General features: G+C 40.5%; 1 protein-coding gene across 1 annotated transcript in view; it reads right to left on the reverse strand.

Moving 5' to 3' along the window:
• Positions 1–20,571, reverse strand: part of LOC126163202 (dynein axonemal heavy chain 3) — a 1,221,238-nt gene that overhangs the window by 836,322 nt on the left and 364,345 nt on the right. The window contains exon 21 of the mRNA XM_049920156.1: positions 5,928–6,126. Coding sequence (XP_049776113.1) covers positions 5,928–6,126 — 199 coding nt within the window. The remainder of the gene's footprint in view (positions 1–5,927; positions 6,127–20,571) is intronic.

The following is a 20,571-nucleotide window of genomic DNA, read 5'->3' on the forward strand; positions in this document are numbered from 1 at the left end:
AGAAGCTTGCACAGGATAGAGTAGCATGGAGAGCTGCATCAAACCAGTCTCAGGACTGAAGACCACCACAACAACAACAACAACAACAACTACTGCATAAACTGGGACATAGAAAATTAAGGGAGAGTCTATACTACAACTATGACTATCTACACAATACACACATACGAAGATAAGCTAAGGGATTATATACAGGAAAAGGACCCTAAACTATGAGATATTTACTTAAGTTACACTACATATACATTATACCTATATATGTACAGTACTTACATATTTAAGTATTGAAAGTACATACACTAATTATATTTGATGGATCAGAAAAGTTTTGCTGCAGGTAAACAAACGAGTACAGTATAAGTGGGAAACTGAAAAAGAGATCGCACCATGCCTATAATAAACTTTATCTTTCAGATTTATAAGGTAAGTAGAGATGCACACATGACATTGAATAAGTTTTGTGATAGCACGACTGCACACTGAAGAGAATGAATACATGGTTGGATGTATGAAAAAGGTATTAGTAGCCATCGAGCCACTGTACACTTAACTATGAAGATTTAGTTTTAAGTTAGTATTAAGTTTTTTTCTTCCAGGGAACGATGCATCGACACAGGACAGCACCACTAAATAAATGTAGTTATAGGTTTATGATATGTATGAATGTGATAGTGTGAAAGTACGTGAAGAAGAAAACAGTTGCAGTATGTCATGTCACAATGCTGAATTAAGGCTGAGCACTGCCAAATAATCAAAGGGTTGAAACCTAACTACTGTGTGTGTCAACTACCCATGAAAGCATCAAACACCTGATTTACATTGATATTCTTAAACACTTTTGTTACTTACCTACCCACCGTTTTATGTTCATTGTACACAACATGTCATATTGATAATACAACTCTGTATACCGCAGCATATGAAATGGTCATTCTTTATGCAATGAACTAACAAGTAAATACTGAACTGCACTTTTAAAAATTGAATATGTATTCGATATGATTGGTATCATCAAATCTGAGTTCTGTTTAAACAACAAACTATTGTGTTCTTGGATCACAGTTAAGTCTAATAATGAGACTTAACTGAGCGCATAAATGCCTTTCCTTGGGATTGCCTCAAGCCTGTAGTGTGTACATCCTTCCTGGAGAATGCTAGAGAGGCAGGGCCATGCATAGTTATCTGAGCAGTGCATAGTATTTATTGCAGCAACTATTGTTTACTTCTTTAATTCTTTGGAATTGATAAATATGCTCAGACAAGAAGTCATTGTAAATCGAAATGAAATGTGTGTCAATTTATGCCATAAAGTAATAAAGAATCAATTATTGTATGAATGTTATAAGACGAATGTACAACCAAACAAGAGTAAAATGTGTACTCATATAATTGAAATCGAACAATGTAATTTAACAAAACATACTAAAACAAAACGACAAGCACACTATAATGTATATGAGCGATGATAATTGCATGTCAGCAAATGAATAGAGTAAGTGTATTTTGTAACCGTATTTGTATTTTTTTTATGTGTATAGTATGTGGAAAGGACACTGCTGAAACTTTATGTAATGCAACTGCATAAAAGATGCTCAAAAACAAAGTTCAAAAGCATACAAAACCTGGTCACATAGTCTTAAGTGTGTGTGTGATGCACGTGGGTGTGTGCGTGATACACACAAGATGGCAAAACTTCATGTAAGATGAATTTTCTTTGCTCGACTATGTCATAAGAGCAGCAAAGAACTTACCTTGTACACGGATGTTGGATATACTGCTGGTGTCCCCACTGAATAAGTGAGAGCGACAAAGTGAAATAAATTCCTCGGGCTGCTGATATGAAACCAGTTGTTACTGCATTGAAGATTTCATAAAGGATCACACCACTGAACACAAGCTTCATGAATTTGTGCAGTGAAAGCTACTGTAAAAGCACAACACGGACACTCTGGTTTTGTAATAAACATGTAAGCGCGAGCTGGGACAATAACAGACATTGTGCTGTGCGCACATGCTTCACAATTAAATTATACAAAGTTAATTTGCCCAGTCAGGCAATCAATTCGCATGCTTCACAAGCTAAACGCTAGGCAAATGTTGACTGAGAACAATGGGAATATGCAGTTACGGAAAGAAAACTTATGTATGTATGTGTTAAAAGTAGCTGACATGCCCATATAGATTGATAACCATACTGGATAACAACAGTGGCCGAAAATAAAGGCTATGCCCATACTGGCCAGGGTTATCAGCTCTTAAAAAAGGACATAAACTCAGACACTGTGCACCTCTGTATGACATCATAGCATACTGGGGGACAATTAAAAAAATGAATGATATATTTTTTTCTTTCTGCGTTTTTTTCTTTTTATACAAGTACAAATCCAAACACAAATTAACGAGTTGCTTTGTGCCAGAGATAATATTTTGATACAAAAAGGGAGAAGAGATACACTTGTCAACTGATTAATTTCTGTACCTTCACCTGTTTTTATATATAAGTGGTAGCAGGAGGACATATGACTAGCTTCGTCATACCAGTAGTGTTTAAAAATCTATATTCCAATCACATATTAAAAAGTGTTATAAAAGTTATTATGAAGGCCTAGTTTATTTATGCATATTTATATCAATCACACCCATCTGTTCATCATTTCCCCTGCACCGAGAAACCTGCATCAGGAGATTTGAAGCAGACAAGAGGAATTTGCACGGACAGCGGAGGGGCGATCCTGTATCAGCATTGTCATAATCAGCTCTATGCACAATGGAACTAATGTGACGCAGTACGTAACCAAAAAATCTGAATACTGATCGTAAAGGTATTGACATTGAAGGTCCATTGATATTAGTACCAGTTAAAATTCACACAGGATATGTGTACAGATTTATAAATTATCTTCAACTTTCTTTCAATTATTCTTTCCAATCATTTTTTTAATTATTCAAGCAGCAATGATTAATCAGTTTTTATTATTTTGTCTCCCCAAACATATGCCACTATTCATCTTGCCCCAGCCTACCGATATGCTGCATCTAACCATCTCATGATACATATGCATAAATAAAACATGTATCCAAATAGTAGATTATCTACAACATTACAAAAATAAACTTGTTATAATGGCGATCATTATTCGTCAGTTCAAAAAATGTTTGTGTAACACATCTCTTCATAAAATTGATATGTTACCCTATGGAGGCAACTATATTAGATTGAAAATGAACCCCCAGGCAGCTGCCGCCCTCTCTCTCCTTACACATAACAAAAAAATAACAACAAGAACCAGCCCTTGTGGAAGGAGACATTAAATTTGACACAATAGTCCATTAAACAAAATATAGTCAAATTAGAATTACCTGTGACTGTGATAGTGGCAGGAGTATTTTGTGATATTACAGAGAGACTACAAATGGGTATACTGGTGTTGAGGTGCATATGTCTGTCTGACAAACTGGTAGTCTTAAAGATACATGTAGGTCAAGAGGCCACTACAAAAAGCTATACGGATATCAGGATATGTACACCTGTCAAACAGGCCTACAAATCTTATTTGCTATGAAAAATTTTGTAGTGACTTACTGACATACGTAGTTCATAATACTGTCAGTTTGTCATACAGGCATATTTGTCTTGACACATAACCAGCATAAAGAAAGACTTTAATTGAAATACATCAAATATATATTATTAATCAAACAGCTGCTCTTTTAAAAGTGACCTACATGTCAGTTTCTTGCAACTACTAGAGGGTATACCTACTTTGTGTATTGTGCATTGAACTGGGGACCTAGAAAAAACAGAGAGGCTTTGTCACACCGTAGACCTCAGTGATTCACAACCACAACCCCACAACAGGCCACAGAGATCCACCCACCCCACCACTGCCCCACACCGAACCCAGGGTTATTGTGTGGTTGACCCCCCCCCCCCCCCCCCCCCTTCGAACATCTCATACGAGATGAGTGTAACCTCAAATGTTTGCGTGGTAGAGTAATTATTGTGTACACGTACTTGGAGACAATCTTTGCACAGCAATCGCTGACATAGTGTAATTGAGGTAGATTAAGGGGAACTAGGCCGCATTCACTGAGGCAGCTGGAAAACCACCTGGCTGGCTGGCACATCAGATCTCGTACACCTTCCCTCTCGGTAAGCAGCGCATTAGACCACGTGGCTAGCTGGACAGGCATTCCTCCTTTACTTGGATAAGGAATTTATTTCTCAGGTAGCAAAGAACCAAATACTGTCCAGACCACCTACAACTCAGTGTATCTGCAGACTGTAGGAGGGCACCACAAGCATGTCTTCACAGCCCAGGAACTCCATCAATAGCACTTCTCAAATTGTGATACAAGGACAGTAAAGCTTTATGCAGCCATCACAGTTATATCTGTCAACTTCACCACTCAAATACCAGAAATCATAACTCTGATTACCTACCATCATGCCCTGGAATGAGGGCCTCCTACAAGAGATACTTACCATCTGTCCTAAAGTGGTGTTCCGTTGCCCACTTGTCCTCCACAATATCCTAGTCCATCCCCATGCCACCTCCAAACCCAACCCCTCGCCACAAAAATCATATACTTGTGGAAGAGCTAGGTGCAAAAGCGCAATCCACCCACAAAACACATCCTACTCCAGTACTGTCACAGGTTTATCCCACCCCATCAAGGGCCACGCCACCTGTGAAAGCAGCCATGTCATTTACCAACTCTGCTGCAATCACTGCACAGGCTCTTTATACTGGTACGTCTACCAACCAACTGTCCACCAGGATGAGTGGCCACCACCAAACTGTGGCCAAAAGAAAAGTAGACCACCCTGTGGCCTAACAAACAGCTGAACACAACACACTTGATTTCAATGGCTACTTCACTATGCAAACCATCTGGATCCTCCCCTCCACCACCAACTTTTCTCAACTGCACAGATGGAAGTCATCCTGACAATACCTTCTCCACTCCCGTAATTATCCCAGCCTCAGCCTATGGTAACATACTGTCCCCACACCTTCCACCCAACAGTTCCCCCCCCCCCCCCCATCACCATTCTCATATCCCACCCTGTTTATTGGCAGCCCACTGCCAACACATCTGCCTATCTTTCCCTGCTCCTCTGCTTTTTTGCACCTTTTTTCCCACCTCCCTGCCCAACAACCTCTTGACGCTGAGCCTGTTGACATTATAGTCCCTGCATACTCCATCAGACAGCATTCATCTCTCTTCTCACCTGTACACCATCCCTTCCACTACCCACCCCCTCCAGATTGCTGCTTTCATCCCACATGATGCTGCATTCTGGTCCGAGATTCTGGAGTTGGCAGTCATGTGTGCATAAGGTGTGGTTGTTTGTGTGTGTAAATGGTGTATGTCTCTCTTTTACTGATGAAGGCTGTGGCCGAAAGCTATATGTAAGTGTCTTTTTATGTAGTGTCTTATTGTGCCTGTCTGCAACTTGATGTGTTCTTCATGATAAGTAGCAATCTGTCTTTTCCTGCAATGTTGGAGTCATAACTTATGTAGTCAAAGGATTATCTAAGCCACTGGTTCAGATATTTACTCTCCTCATAATCAGAGAACCATCTTCAGTTCTAGGTGGTTGAAAATAGAGAACAACACCAAAATCCTAGGAAAAGAGTTAGCCATCCACATAACTATTGACTGTATTTACTATAGAGAACAGAGTTCAATATAGGAGCTCAAATGACACATATCATTACTTCCCACATGGAACACTAAATAAAACTGAAGCACATTACATCATCATTTTCTGTGGGATAACACCTCCAACATATTCGACTTACAAATCATACAATACGTGTCAGTTAAACTGAAGTGGTTACTAGTTGAGGCAGTATTGTCTTATAAACAACAGTAACTTGATAGATATTTAATTAATTTTGTATCAAGTTATGAAGTACCTGTAACATCGATCAGTTAGAGGAGTGATGACAAGTCGTGGAGTATTACCCAGGTATTCAAATCCATATTCAACTTCCGTTGTAATCATAGAAACATATACAGTGCCATCACGCCAATAGTAACGAAGCTGACTAATCCAACTAAAATCCTGAAGAGAGGATATTTTCAATTTCTCCAGCTGTGCCACAGTATCTCGAGCTGTTAATAAAAATAAGAAAACATTTATGAAGTAAGACTCTACAAATTCACTTCTTTTCATAATATACGGCAAAAATAAATTATACCATTTTTTACAAATTAAACAAACAAAATTGTAGTAACTCTCCTACTAGAAGATTACCTCCTGAAAACATGCAAACTTCTACAGAATAATAAATGCACACAACTATTGTAAGAGAGGTAATGCAAATACACATCAAAAATATTACAAATCAGCAGCCTATCAGAGGAGCATAATTAACACTGGTTAATACTATGCTACAGAAAAAGATATCATTGAAAATAAAAATAGCTATGTATTCAATATTTAAACTAAAGGCATTTCTAATAAGGCACTGTTTCTATTTCGTAAAAGAATTTCTGAATATGTAACACAATAGTTATTTAAAATTAAATTGTAAGAATAGGTACATAACTTTAATTTCCTTACTACTTGCTATTAATATGTATTATTACAACTTTTCTTTGACCTATCCAATATCAATGTATGATAAAACTGGACAGCAATCAAATCAAGTAAGAGACAGGGCCGCCCACAAACACATGGGGCGGGGGAGGGGAGGGGGGGCGGGTGGGGGGGGGGGCAAGCAGAACGAATTTTGGAGGCCCAGGCTTTGGAAGGGCCTGCGGAGAAAAAAATTATATCTCTATATGTAGTTTTTGACTGTGCCGGCAATCGTAAAAGCATGTACAATGTGTGTTGCTTTTGTTACTTTATAAATTTAAAATATCAGAAAATAAATCAACTTAAAATAATGGAAAATAAATCAATGCAACAAAAATATATTATACCTTGAAAATTTTTCTGGTGATAATGCCCCCTTGCACAGCTTGGCATTTCTTGACAGAATTAGCATTTTTGTGATGCTTACTACCATGCTTGTCACTGCTGCGAACCTATGCAAGCTGACACTGGATGGTGTTGCAGTAGCTTTTACACTATACTTTGCTTGTTGTTTGACCTTGAGGTGTGGCCTTAATTTAATTTCATATCAATTTCATTGCTACAAATAAGTATCACATGTAAATATGAAGGTTGATTTAAGCACTTTCACAGAACCTTGTTACTTCGATATGCCATTTTTTTTTTTACAGCAAATGGCCAGAATGTAGCACGTCACCACTCCCTGCTGGAGATTTTCCATGCACAACATTCCTTGCCTGTGGCCACTGTTATGCTTAATACACCTTAATTCTCTGTGCTAGCCTCTGACACAATTCAACAAAAGATGGACAATCTCTAGCGTTCTAAGTATTGAAATCAGTTTTACGACACATTATTGATAATCGATTGTAGTGATCACTGATCATCGCTGTTGCCAAATTAAATGATGAATCCCCACTTCCAGCATTTGGCACATTTTCCAGCAGCAAATAATCACAAGTTTTCTAGAGGTTGAATATATTTGAATATGGATCGAGCAACAGTCTAAAACCCTTTTAGTGACAAGAATAGCATTAATTTAGTTGACAATTGGCCTATGGGAATTTATAGACTCCATTGTGACTTTGCTATTGCCATAAAAATGGTGTTGACAACAATACTGATGACGGCTGTTTTTACACTTAGCTCTCTTGTCATAACACTGGTGTCTTACATGGAGTGTGTTACAGATTTAAATGCTGTGCTTATTTTCATTTACTCAGTTATCATTAGGAGTTATGACAGTGTGAAAATTGTTGTTTTTGTGAAAATTAGGCTTCTTCCATTGTGCAGATACTGTGGGTATCTTTGAACCTATCAGGCAGTTCCCACTATATTGTTTTTGATCTGAGGTAGGTTGCAAAATTAAAAAAAAATAATTTGTACTGCTACTTTTACTTTTATTTAAAGGTTTCCTTCTTTGTGTTCATATATTTTAGCTGGTATGTTAATTATTCATTTCCAGGATTAAATCAGGTTATGCACATAAATCTGGTGCACAAAAACAATCAGAAAAGCATAAATGTGATGGAGGAAAAAACTAAAATAAATTAAAAAGTACCAATTACTTTTTGCCAAATGATGACCCATTGTCAAATGTAAGTAACCCTTTAATGTCAACAGAACTACAAACTTCTTCTGAGCAAAAACCTAACCTAACTGCACCTGAGGCAGGCATTTCGCTGCCTGATGAACGAGAGGTAAGCAATGGATGTAGTCAGATGGATGTTGTGACTGTGACTGGAATCCGAGTGATCCTGGGAATGGCCTTATCAATTTAAGATAAAGACAGAATTGTTAGAAAAGGTGTTTCAAATACTGGCTTTCAAATGGTTCAAATGGCTCTGAGCACTATGTGACTTAACTTCTGAGGTCATCAGTCCCCTAGAACTTAGAACTACCTAAACCTAAATAACCTAAGGACATCACACACACCCATGCCCGAGGCAGGATTCAAACCTGCGACCATAGCAGTCGCGCGGTTCCAGACTGTAGCACCTAGAACCGCTCGGCCACCCCGACCGACTAGTGGCCTTCGATCAGTTCAACGGTTTGTACATAAACAAAGTAGAAATTGTGTGCAGATTACAGTTTGAATCAGCTGAAGACCAAACAAGAATTTGATCTGAAACAAAGTAGAAAATTCACCAAGCATCACTTGTATTACAAGTGCTCTAACAACAAATCTGAAGTAAGAAGTGACTGGTTAGTGTTGCAATGGTGACCAGAATGGTCGCGGGGTAGTAGTGACGGAAACGTGGCAGGACCCGCGGAGCGGCCCGCGAACAACAACACAACGGGAGAGGACGGACACGACCAACGGAGGACGTTACAACACAACAAGAACAGACAACAGAGTAACGAACCAAACAAGACAACCACTTCAACTGGAATAGAAACACGAAAGACAATACGCTGTCTGAGGCGATATGTCCTGAGACGCACGCGACGTTAGACTGCTGGCTGAGTGCGAGGCAGGCGCTTAAGTATGCTATTGGGGCCGACGCTATTGGCCGCTGGGACCACGTGTTCCACGGTGGCGCCCTCACACTAAAAGCGTGCCAGGAGGCGCGTGCCGCCACACCTTATGGTGCGATGGTGCAGAGACCTCTATGGGTCTTCGACGTCCATGACGTCTGGTGCAGATTCAAATTCCTCGGCACGCGGTACCAGAGTTAGTGTGGAGTGACACTCACAAAAAGCTCTTATGTTTGCCATATTTATTATTTGAGAATGATACCAAAAAGGCTGTTATGTTTAATTTAGCTAAGACAGATGAAAGATTTGAATACACAAAAACAATGTGGAAAAAGCTATACTCTATCCTTCCCAAACATGAGTATAGTTTGTTGCCAAACTGTGGCCAGGTGTAAAGTAGACCACACTGTGGCATAACATGCAGCTAAACACAACACACTTGATTTCAATGGATACTTCACTACACAAGCCATCTGGATTCTCCCCTCCACCACCAGCATTTATGAACTGCACAGATGGGAGTTATCCTGACAATACATTCTCCACTTCAGTAATTATCCAAGCCTCAAACTACAGTAAGACACTGTGTTTTCCCCATCTTCCTGCCCCACACCTCTTGATGCTGCACCTGTTGACATTCTAGTCCCTGAACACTCTACTAGACAGCGTTCGTCTCTCTCCCCACCTGTACACAATCCCTTCCCCCTCCCCACCCCCTCCAGATTGCTACTTTCATCCCAAATGATGCTGCATTCTGGCCTGAGATTCTGGAGATGGCGGCCGTGTGTGAACAAGGTGTGCTTGCTTGTGTGTACGAATTGTTTGTGTCTCTCTTTTACTGATGAAATCTGTGGCCGAAAGATATATGTAAGTGTCTTTTAATTGTGTCGGCCTACAATTCGACAAGTCTAAAAATGGTAAGTAGCAATCTGTCTTTTTCTGCATCACTGATATTCCTACCTGGAGTTTACATTGTTTGATTTTTGCAGAATGGCTTTCTTTGAACCTACAACCCTGTAATTTTTCCTTTGTTATTCTTCTCTATAGCATTACTCTTCTCAGTGTCCATTCTTTCTCTTCTTTTCTGTGTTTATTCAGCACCTTGCAACCATATCTACTTCCAAGTGGCACTGTATCATGGATCGTCTGTGAACCACACACACTTCCTGACCACACACATTGTTGATGCAGCATCTAATGTCCCTGATTCTTTCCTCCAACAGTTATATTTATTCCTATTGATTCCATTTCATCCCTAATCCTGACGTACTTGAGTGTTTTGTTTTCCGCACCTACCCTTGCCACACAAACTTTTGATTCTTGACCTAACCCCTCCCCCTTCCCTCTCTCTTCACTTATCACACACACACACACACACACACACACACACACACACACACACCTCATCATTCCATTTCACCACATTCCTGCACCCTTTTTAACGTATTTGTTCATATATTTACATGGTTTTGGGCAGTTTCACGTATTTGTGCATATTTTTTGTATCTTTGCATATTTTTGCATATCAGTGTGTGTTTCTGTGTGTCTTTACATATCTTTTACACATCTCTGTGCGTCTTTTTGCTTATCTAGCTCTGCTCACTATCATCAACACCTATTTTGCCCATTTCTGTGCCATTCCCGTTTCCTTTATGACATTGCTGTCACAATGGACCATTGCTCTATCTTTCTGCACCAGTTTGAAAAGCATCCCTTTCCCTGGCTAAAACTCAGTCCCACATCCGATTTCGCAAATACTGCCTAAACAATGGAGTCCCCCCCCCCTCAAACTGCCTTCTTAATCTTTCTACCAAAACCCTCAGCTCCACAGTGGTTTCAGTTCTATCCAAAGGCCTCACATTTAGCCCTACTCCCAAATTTAACCATGCTGGATTTGCAAAAGACCTACTCTTCTCCTTCAAATTCCTGCCATGGAAGCACTTCTTTACCACCAATCCCTCCAACCAAAATCACTGTAATTCCAACACTGAACCTGTGTAGATACATGGCGAGGGACACCCTCCACCCAGGTATGGCAAATAGGGGGCAGGGGGAGGGGGGGGGGGGGGCATAATGACAGAAGCACAGTCCAACCTTAAGCATTGGCAAAGACATTAATTATGAATGCACAGTAAGGCACAGACAAATGGGGGCAAAAAATCATCATTCACTTTTCTTTGTACATGATTTTGTTACACTGTCTTGTATGTACAAGGATAGTTAAGCTGAATTGCTCAAGTATGATGTGCTATGAGTGTCTTGTATTATATGTGATTCTGAATAAGAGAAGACTTAATAACAGTGTTAGGTATTTTTATTGAAGTGAAGTGGAGCCAAGTTGGAAGATTTCCCTTCATCTCGAGAGGCACTAGTGCCCTTGGAGTTGGCTACCTGCCTCTGCAATTGAAATGTAGGAGACAAAGTCCATGGTCCTATTTTGTAAGATTAACAGAAGTATAAGAGCCTTCTGAAGATGACAAATATAAAGAAATGTATATGTAGTGATGGACACACACACAAAAAAAAAAAAAAAAAAAAAAAAAAAAAAAAAAGCAACGCAAGGTAAAGTGATTGAAGAATTGCACAATTTCGTACATGCAGAATGGTTTCAGGTTCTGTCTCTGGCTGATACTGATCTTCGGCCAGATATGGCTGCTTGTCCTGTTCCAGAGGTTGCCCCTCAGTCTGCAAGATCCGGGCGGTTGCAGAGGGTGGGCTTACTGGTAGTTGGGAGCTCCAACGTCAGGCGCGTAATGGGGCCCCTTAGGGATATGGCTGCAAGAGAGGGGAAGAAAACCAATGTGCACTCTGGGTGCATACCGGGGAGAGTCATTCCAGATGTGGAAAGGGTCCTTCCAGATGCCATGAAGGGTACAGAGTGCACCCATCTGCAGGTGGTCACTCATGTCGGCACCAATGATGTGTGTCGCTATGGATCAGAGGAAATCCTCTCTGGCTTCCAGCGGCTATCTGATTTGGTGAAGACTGCCAGTCTCGCTAGCGGGATGAAAGCAGAGCTCACCATCTGCAGCATCGCCGACAGGACTGACTGTGGACCTTTGGTACAGAGCCGAGTGGAGGGTCTGAATCAGAGGCTTAGACAGTTCTCAGACTGTGTGGGCTGCATATTCCTTGACTGGCGCCATAAGGTGGTGGGGTTTTGGGTTCCGCTGGATAGGTCAGGAGTCCACTACACACAGCAGTCGGCTACATGGGTAGCAGGGGTTGTGTGGTGTGGACTGTGCGGTTTTTTAGGTTAGATGGCCTCGGGCAAGTACAGAAAGGGCAAGAGCCTCAAAGGGTGCGGGGCAAAGTCAGGACATGCGGGGACCAAGCAGCAATAAGTATTGTAATTGTAAACTGTCAAAGCTGCATTGGTCAAGTACCAGAACTTCAAGCACTGATAGAAAGCACCGAAGCTGTTAACATTATAGGTATGGAAAGCTGGTTGTACCCATAGATAAATCCTGCCAAAATTTTTACAAAGGTTCAGACGGTGTTTAGAAAGGATAGATTGCATGCAACCAGTGGTGGCATATTTGTCACTGTTAGTAGTAGTTTATCCTGTAGTGAAGTAGAAGTGGATAGTTCCTGTGAATTATTATGGGTGGAGGTTATACTCAACAACCGAGCTAGGTTAATAATTGGCTCCTTTTACCGACCTCCCGACTCAGCAGCATTAGTGGCAGAACAACTGAGATAAAATCTGGAATACATTTCACACAAATTTCCTCAGCATGTTATAGTCTTAGGTGGAGATTTCAATTTACCAGATACAGACTGGGACACTTAGATGTTTAGGACGGGTGGTAGGGACAGAGCATCGAGTGAAATTATACTGAGTGAACTATCCGAAAATTACCTCGAGCAATTAAACAGAGAACCGACTCATGGAGATTACATCTTGGACCTACTGATAACAAACGGACCTGAACTTTTCCACTCTGTAAGCGCAGAACAGGGAATCAGTGATCATAAGGCCGTTGCAGCATCCCTGAATACGGAAGTAAATAGGAATATAAAAAAAGGGAGGAAGGTTTATATGTTTAGCAAAAGTAATAGAAGGCAGATTTCAGACTACCTAACAGATCAAAACGAAAATTTCTGTTCTGACACTGAAAATATTGAGTGTTCACGGAAAAAGTTCAAGGCAATCGTAAAATGCGTTTTAGACAGGTACGTGCTGAGTAAAACTGTGAGGGATGGGAAAAACCCACCGTGGTTCAACAACAAAGTTAGGAAACTACTGCGAAAGCAAAGAGAGATTCACTGCAAATTTAAACGCAGCCAAAACCTCTCAGACAAACAGAAGCTAAACGATGTCAAAGTTAGCATAAGGAGGGTTATGCATGAAGCGTTCATTGAATTCGAAAGTAAAATTATATGTACTGACTTGACAGAAAATCATAGAAAGTTCTGGTCTTACGTTAAATCAGTAAGTGGATCAAAACAGCATGTCCAGACACTCTGGGATGATAATGGCATTGAAACAGAGGATGACACGCGTAAAGCTGAAATACTAAACACCTTTTTCCAATGCTGTTTCACAGGGGAAGACCACACTGCAGTTCCTTCTCTAAATCCTTGCATGAACAAAAAAATGGCTGACATAGAAATAAGTGTCCAAGGAATAGAAAAGCAACTGAAATCACTCAACAGAGGGAAGTCCGCTGAACCTGACGGGATACCAATCCGATTCTACACAGAGTACGGGAAATAACGTGCTCCCCTACTAACAGCCGTGTACCGCAAGTCTCTAGATGAAAGGAAGGTTCCAAATGATTGGAAAAGAACACGGGTAGTTTCAGTTTTCAAGAAGGGTCATCGAGCAGATGCGCAATACTATAGGCCTATATCTCTGACATCAATCTGTTGTAGAATTTTAGAACATGTTTTTTGCTCACGTATCATGTCATTTCTGGAAACCCAGAACCTACTCTGTAGGGATCAACATGGATTCCAAAAAATGCGATCGTGTGAGACCCAACTCGCTTTATTTATTCATGAGACAAAGAAAATATTAGATACAGGCTCCCAGGTAGATGCTATTCTCCTTGACTTCCGGAAGGCATTTGATACAGTTCCGCACTGTCGCCTGGTAAACAAAGTAAGAGCCTACGGAATATCAGACCAGCTGTGTGGCTGGATTGAAGAGTTTTTAGCAAACAGAACACAGCATGTTGTTTTCAATGGAGAGACATCTACAAACGTTAAAGTAACCTCTGGCATGCCACAGGGGAGTGTTATGGGACCATTGCTTTTCACAATATATATAAATGATGTAGTACTTAGTGTCGAAAGTTCCATGCGGCTTTTTGCTGTAGTATACAGAGAAGTTGCAGCATTAGAAAATTGCAGTGAAATGCAGGACGATCTGCAGTGGATAGGCACTTGGTGCAGGGAGTGGCAACTGACCCTTAATATAGACAAATGTAATGTATTGCGAATACTTAGAAAGAAGGATCCTTTAATTTATGATTATATGATAGCGGAACAAACACTGGTAGCAGTTATTTCTGTAAAATATCTGGGAGTATGTGTACGGAACGATTTGAAGTGGAATGATCATATAAAATTAATTGTTGGTAAGGCAGGTGCCAGGTTGAGATTCATTGGGCCCCTGAACATCTCCCCTGAATCCATTTCCCTCATCACCTGAATGACACCTTACACACCGACCTTCTACAGGCGTCTCAAAATCCATAAACCCAACAATCCTGAATGCCCCATTATGGCTGGTTATTGTGCCACCACTGAAAGAATTTAGGACCTCATTGACCAACATCTCCAACCAATTGCCCGTAATCTAGCCTCCCACATCCCTACTCGTCAGTGTTGATGCCATCTCCCAATACTCCAAGATCCCACATACCCATGGTGTTACTGCTATTGAACACTACAGTTCCCAACGTTCTCCATACTCCAAAACCATTACATCATTCCTCATACACTTTACTAACTCTATCCCAATCCACAACTTCTCATTTGAAGGGAAGGTATATAAACAAATATGTGGCACAGTCATGGGCACCTATGTGGCACTCTCCTAAACCAACCTTTTTATGTGCCTTCTAGAGGAGACCTTCCTAGCCTCTCAAAAGGCCAAACCTCTAGTCTAGTTTAGGTTCATTGATGATACCTTCATGATCTGGACTCAGGGCCAAGGCACCCTATCTTTGTTCCTTCACAATCTCAACACCTTCTCTCCCATCTGCTTCACGTGGTCCTCCTGAACCAAGCATGCCACTTCCAAGACATTGACCTCCTCCTCTCTGCTGGCACCATCCACACTTCCTTCCACATTAAACCCACAAAACGCCAATAGTAACTGCTTTTTGACAGCTGTTATCCTTTTCATAGCAAAAAATTCCTTCCATACTGCCTGGCCACCCAGAGACAGCATATCTGCAGTGACAAAAGCTCGCTTGCTCAGAATGCTGAGGGTCTCACCAAGGCCATCACAGACAGACATTATCCCACAGACCTAGTCCACAAACTGATCTCCTGTTCCATTTCCCTTCACAGCTGCAGTCTTCCAACTACCCCCAAGAACAAGCCACAAAGGAGTGTCCCCTTCATCACCCAGTATCACCATGGACTGGAACAATTGAACCATATCCTCTGCCAGGGCTTTGATTACCTATCATAATGCTCTGAAATGAGGGACAGCCTACCCGAGATATTTACCACCCCTTCTAAAGTGTGTTCTATCACCCATCCAGCCTCCACAAACACCTAGTCCATCCCCATGCCACTCCCAATCCCAACCCATTGCCACGAGAATCATATCCCATCTACCATCTACATGCCCAATCTATCCACACAGCACTTCCTATTCCAGTCCTGTCACAATTTTGTCCTACCACATCAGGGACCAAGCCACCTGTGAAAGCAGCCATGTCATTTACCAACTCTACTGCAATCACTGCACAGGCTGTTTATATTGGTATGCCTACCAACCAGCTGTCCACCAAAAGTGGCATAACACGCAGCTGAGCACAACACACTTGATTTCAATGGCTACTTCACTACGCTAGCCATCTGGATCCTCCCCTCCACCACCAGATTTTCTGAACTGCACAGATGTGAGTTATCCTGACAATACATTCTCCACTCCAGTAATTATCCAAGCCTCAAGCCACAGTGACATACTGTTGTCACCACACCCTCCACCCAACAGTTTCCGCCCCCCCTGTATTCCCATTCTCATCTCCCACTCTGTTTGCAGTTCTTTGCCAACACATCCACCCATCTTTCCCTGCTCCTCTCCTTTTTTGCTCCTTTTTTCCCCTACTTCTCTGCACCACAACCTCTTGATGCTGTGCCTGTTGACATCTAGTCCCTGCACACTCTACCAGACAGCACTTGTCTCTCTCCCCACCTTTACACCATCCCTTCCCCTCCCTCACCACCTCCAGATTGCTGCTTTCACTCACATAATGCTACATTCTGGTCCGAGATGCTGGAGGTGGTGGTCGTGTATGTGTGAGGTGTACTTGCTTATGTGTATGAATGGCTTTTACTGATGAAGACTGCGGCCGAAAGCTACATGTAAGTGTCTTTTAATTGTGCCTATCTGCAACTTGACATATCTTCTTGATGGTAAGTAGCAATCTGTCTTTTTCTACATTGTTGTAAAAATAATTATTTAGTATGCAGATCTTATGTACAAAGCCTTGTAGGCAGCAGTATACATGCTCCAAAAACTATTGCTGAGCTGTCTCTTAGAGGAAGCAGCCACCATAGATGAGAGCCAGATAGTAGTAAATACTTGTTGTTAATTAATTGAGTTGGCTAAATATGACCCATTCTTAAGAAAATATATAAGTTATGTTAAAAGCTGTCAAGAGGAACATGAAAAAATAGCACACTATCTATGCTGGAGATCACAGAATAAATTTTTATCTTTTTGTGGGGACTAAGTAATTAAAGAAAATCTTAGAAGAAAGGTAAGATGATCAGGTTTTTGGTTTAGTTTGATTTTTTATTTATTTATTTCTTCCATTTATTTGTGATATTATTCCAGAGATGCTTAAGACCCAACAGAATATTCTGATTTTAAGAAGTGTTTTATCTCAACAAAGAGAGAAATAAGTAGGAAATTCATGATAGGTTTCTGGAATATTTCACTCTGCAGGAAAAGATAGGTGACGCAATCCGTAAGAGATATATTTAGCGAGCATGAAACTGATTCAATCAACTTGTCAAGTATGATTCAACAACTGACTGTATCACCAACATTCAGTATTCAAAATAGATTAAGAGAAGGAGATTCAATTGGTACCAATGATATTCAACATGAACTCAGAAAATGTACGGCATGACACTTGTCGAATCAAAGAAACTGAGATGGAAGCAGGGACAATCCTGGCTTTTGCTAATGATTTTGTGATTCTTGGCACCACTCTGTAGCAAGTCTGTTTTGATACTCACCAATTTCTCCTCAATGCAAAGAAAATTGGGCTGTTAGTGAATGATGATACAACAAAATCGCTCATTGAATCACACTGTCAAGCTCTCCATCCCTCCATGGTTGTTGATGGGCATACCTTTGAATGAGTTCAAGATTTAAAGTACCTGGGACCAACACCGTCTGAGAAAAGTGAAGCAATAAAAGAAGTGCATCAACAAATAATAAATCCTAATTACATGTTCTTTAGTCTGAACAATCTATCGAAGTAATATCTAGTATCACAGAAGAATAAGATTCAGCTGTACATGACACTACAACGGTCATTATTTTCATGCGGCTGCAAAACTTGGGAGACATCAGCAACAAGCAAAGAAGCATTCTGTAGCTACGACAGAAAGGTGCTTTGAAAGACCTATAGACCTACCTACAATACCGTGGAAGGTAAAAGGAAATGAAGAATGAAAGAAGACCTAGACCAGCAGTTTGGAAAGCCGCACATGAGCTGAACGTCAGGGCAGAAGAGGGTACAGTGGTTTGGCACATCCTTCGAGCTTGTGGGTCCCTCCCTAATTTAGTCCTCCATTCACAGCCTGCTGGAAAATGGGCCATCTCAGGATATGATGACAGGATCATGTATTAAAAAGCCTTAAACAAGTGGAGCCGACAGTGGTAAAAGATGAGACTAGAGACAGCTGACAATGGATTACATCTGCAGTGGATATCTCCTCCATTGTGTCTGACTAACTTTCCTTCATTTATCACATGTTTTGTAACGTGTTCCCTTACAAATTTTTTATAGTGGACAGTTTTTGTCTTTTCCTCCCGTAATGTATTTTTTCTTTTGTCTCTCTGCTGCAGGCATTAAACGTCCAATAATTCAATAAATGATGATGAAAAAGTGTGAAAGATTGATACCCTTGAATGTTGATGGGACATTTTACACCGAGTAAATGTAACAAGTTAGATTCTGGAGCCAAATGATGTTGCCTTGATACTGAAATGAAAAATACTAAAGCTCTTACAGTCACCATAGATAAAGATGTATGAGCTCTTTGACTAGAATTCTTAAGCAGAGCTAAAGAAATAGCTAACAAAATTGGGACAGAGGCAATTTTTCTCAAAAAAGAGAAGAAGGAGAAAAAATGTCTTCTTTCATGATCTGATTGTGATAGAGATTAATTAGAACTTATCTTGATGATCTGAGTGACAATCCTATAAAAGAAATACAAATATCTGAGTCAGTGAGTGTACCTACTTTTCCAGATTTAACAAAGACAACAGAAAACAAAGGGCTACCATTCTTGTTCCAAATGAAATTTATAAATTGATGTTGCAATCTATGCTTCCTAAACTCTGAATTGCACTCAGGATTTTCATTTACCTAAATGTGACTGTTGCATCAGGTGAGAGAGGATTTAGTAAATTAGCACTAATCAAAAATCATTTGAGCTCAAATTTAGGGCAAGAGAAAATTAATTATCTAAACGCTGTTATCAACAGAGCATGAACTTGATTATAAAATGAACTCCAGTGATTTAGTGGAAAACTTCGTTGATTGCAAGAACAGAAAATTCAGTGTTCTATCTTTAGTTGTCTGAAGCTGTTCAGCTGGCACTGGCAGTTTCAACCAGACATTTTAAATCAAGCTAACGAAGTATGCTGCGAAAGTTTCTCACTAAATCTTAGGTTTGTTTCTTTTAGTAGTATTATTCTTATTCTTATGTGTACTAATATTTGTATCCATTCAAATATGGTACATTCAGTTAATAAATTAATAATTGACAGTGCAGTGTATAGGCAGCATTTATTTACTATTCACATGTAGAACAATGTATTGGAAAATATTTGTGGTAATTAATGCCTATGGTCTGAGAAGACTTTTGGGCACTCACAAAAGTATGTCTACAGGCCCATGAAATGTAAAGACAGCCCTGGTCACACAAGAGTATTCTGTTGATTTCTGCTGTGATTAAGTGTGACTAAAAGTTTTTATCAGAAACTGTCACTGATTTGAAAATAAACACAAAGAATAAAAAGATATATAAGGAAACTGATTTCCAAAAAGTGAAAGTAAGATAGAATTTTCACTCTGCAGGGGAGTGTTTGCTGATTTGAAACTTCCTGGCAGTTTAAAATGTATACCAGACTGAGACTTGAAATTATGTGCTTCACCTTTTGCAGGTAAGTGTTCTATTAGGTTCAGTAGGCAGGAGAAGAAGTGCTGGCACACGTTAAGCTGTGAGGACCGATCACGAACCACGCTCGGACTGCCCGTTCAGTGGAGCATTTCCCTCTGAAAGCCAAAAGACCTAGATTCGAGTCCCTGTCTGGCACACAATTCTAGTTTGTCACGAAGTTCCAAGTGAAAATGAGAAACGTTGATCCTCACTGGTTGTTGACTGATGTGTGCTGCAAGGAAAAACGTAACATCACAGCAAAGTTCACTAGTTATCATTCTACAACTCAGCAACATTAATAGTGTATGGAAAGTTCTGGTCGAAAATTATGAATGATTTAGGAATAAAGGACAGGATTCACAGAAAGGCAGAAGTGCTGCATCATTGACAGGCACACAAACAGAAGGTACAGGGCTCGACTAGCTTTCGGAATGCACTTTCAGTTGCTAGTTGCACAAAAAACATGCACAAAAACACACACTGTCACTCACATGAACATGCCTGTCTCCCTACACCGGCCGTTGTTCACTTGAGCTAGCAGTCGACTAAGCACAATGTATGGAGAGGGGTGTGTGCAAGTGAGTGAGAGTGTGTACATGTTTGGGTGTATGTTTTTCGTGCAGCTAGCAACACGAATTTCAATCTGAAAGCTAGTCAAGCCCAGTACCTTCCATCCATGTGTCTGTCGACGATGTAGCACTTCTGCCTTTCGGTGAGTCATCTCCTTTATTCCTAAATAATTTGTACCTTGACAGCATTTTTTGATAGGCCTTCTTGCAGTATCCTAAGAGGAAAAGGAATATTCTATCCAAAATTCTGCTCTCATCTCCCAGTGTAGTATTCAGTCACTTTGTAATTGAAGTCACTGACACACACCGTGCAGTGGTACTCAACTCAGAGGTAGCCGTCTCAAATTATTCCGGTGGTTGAAC

The sequence above is a fragment of the Schistocerca cancellata genome, chromosome 2 (genome assembly GCF_023864275.1).
Source record: "Schistocerca cancellata isolate TAMUIC-IGC-003103 chromosome 2, iqSchCanc2.1, whole genome shotgun sequence".
NCBI classification, from domain to species: Eukaryota; Metazoa; Arthropoda; class Insecta; order Orthoptera; family Acrididae; genus Schistocerca; species Schistocerca cancellata.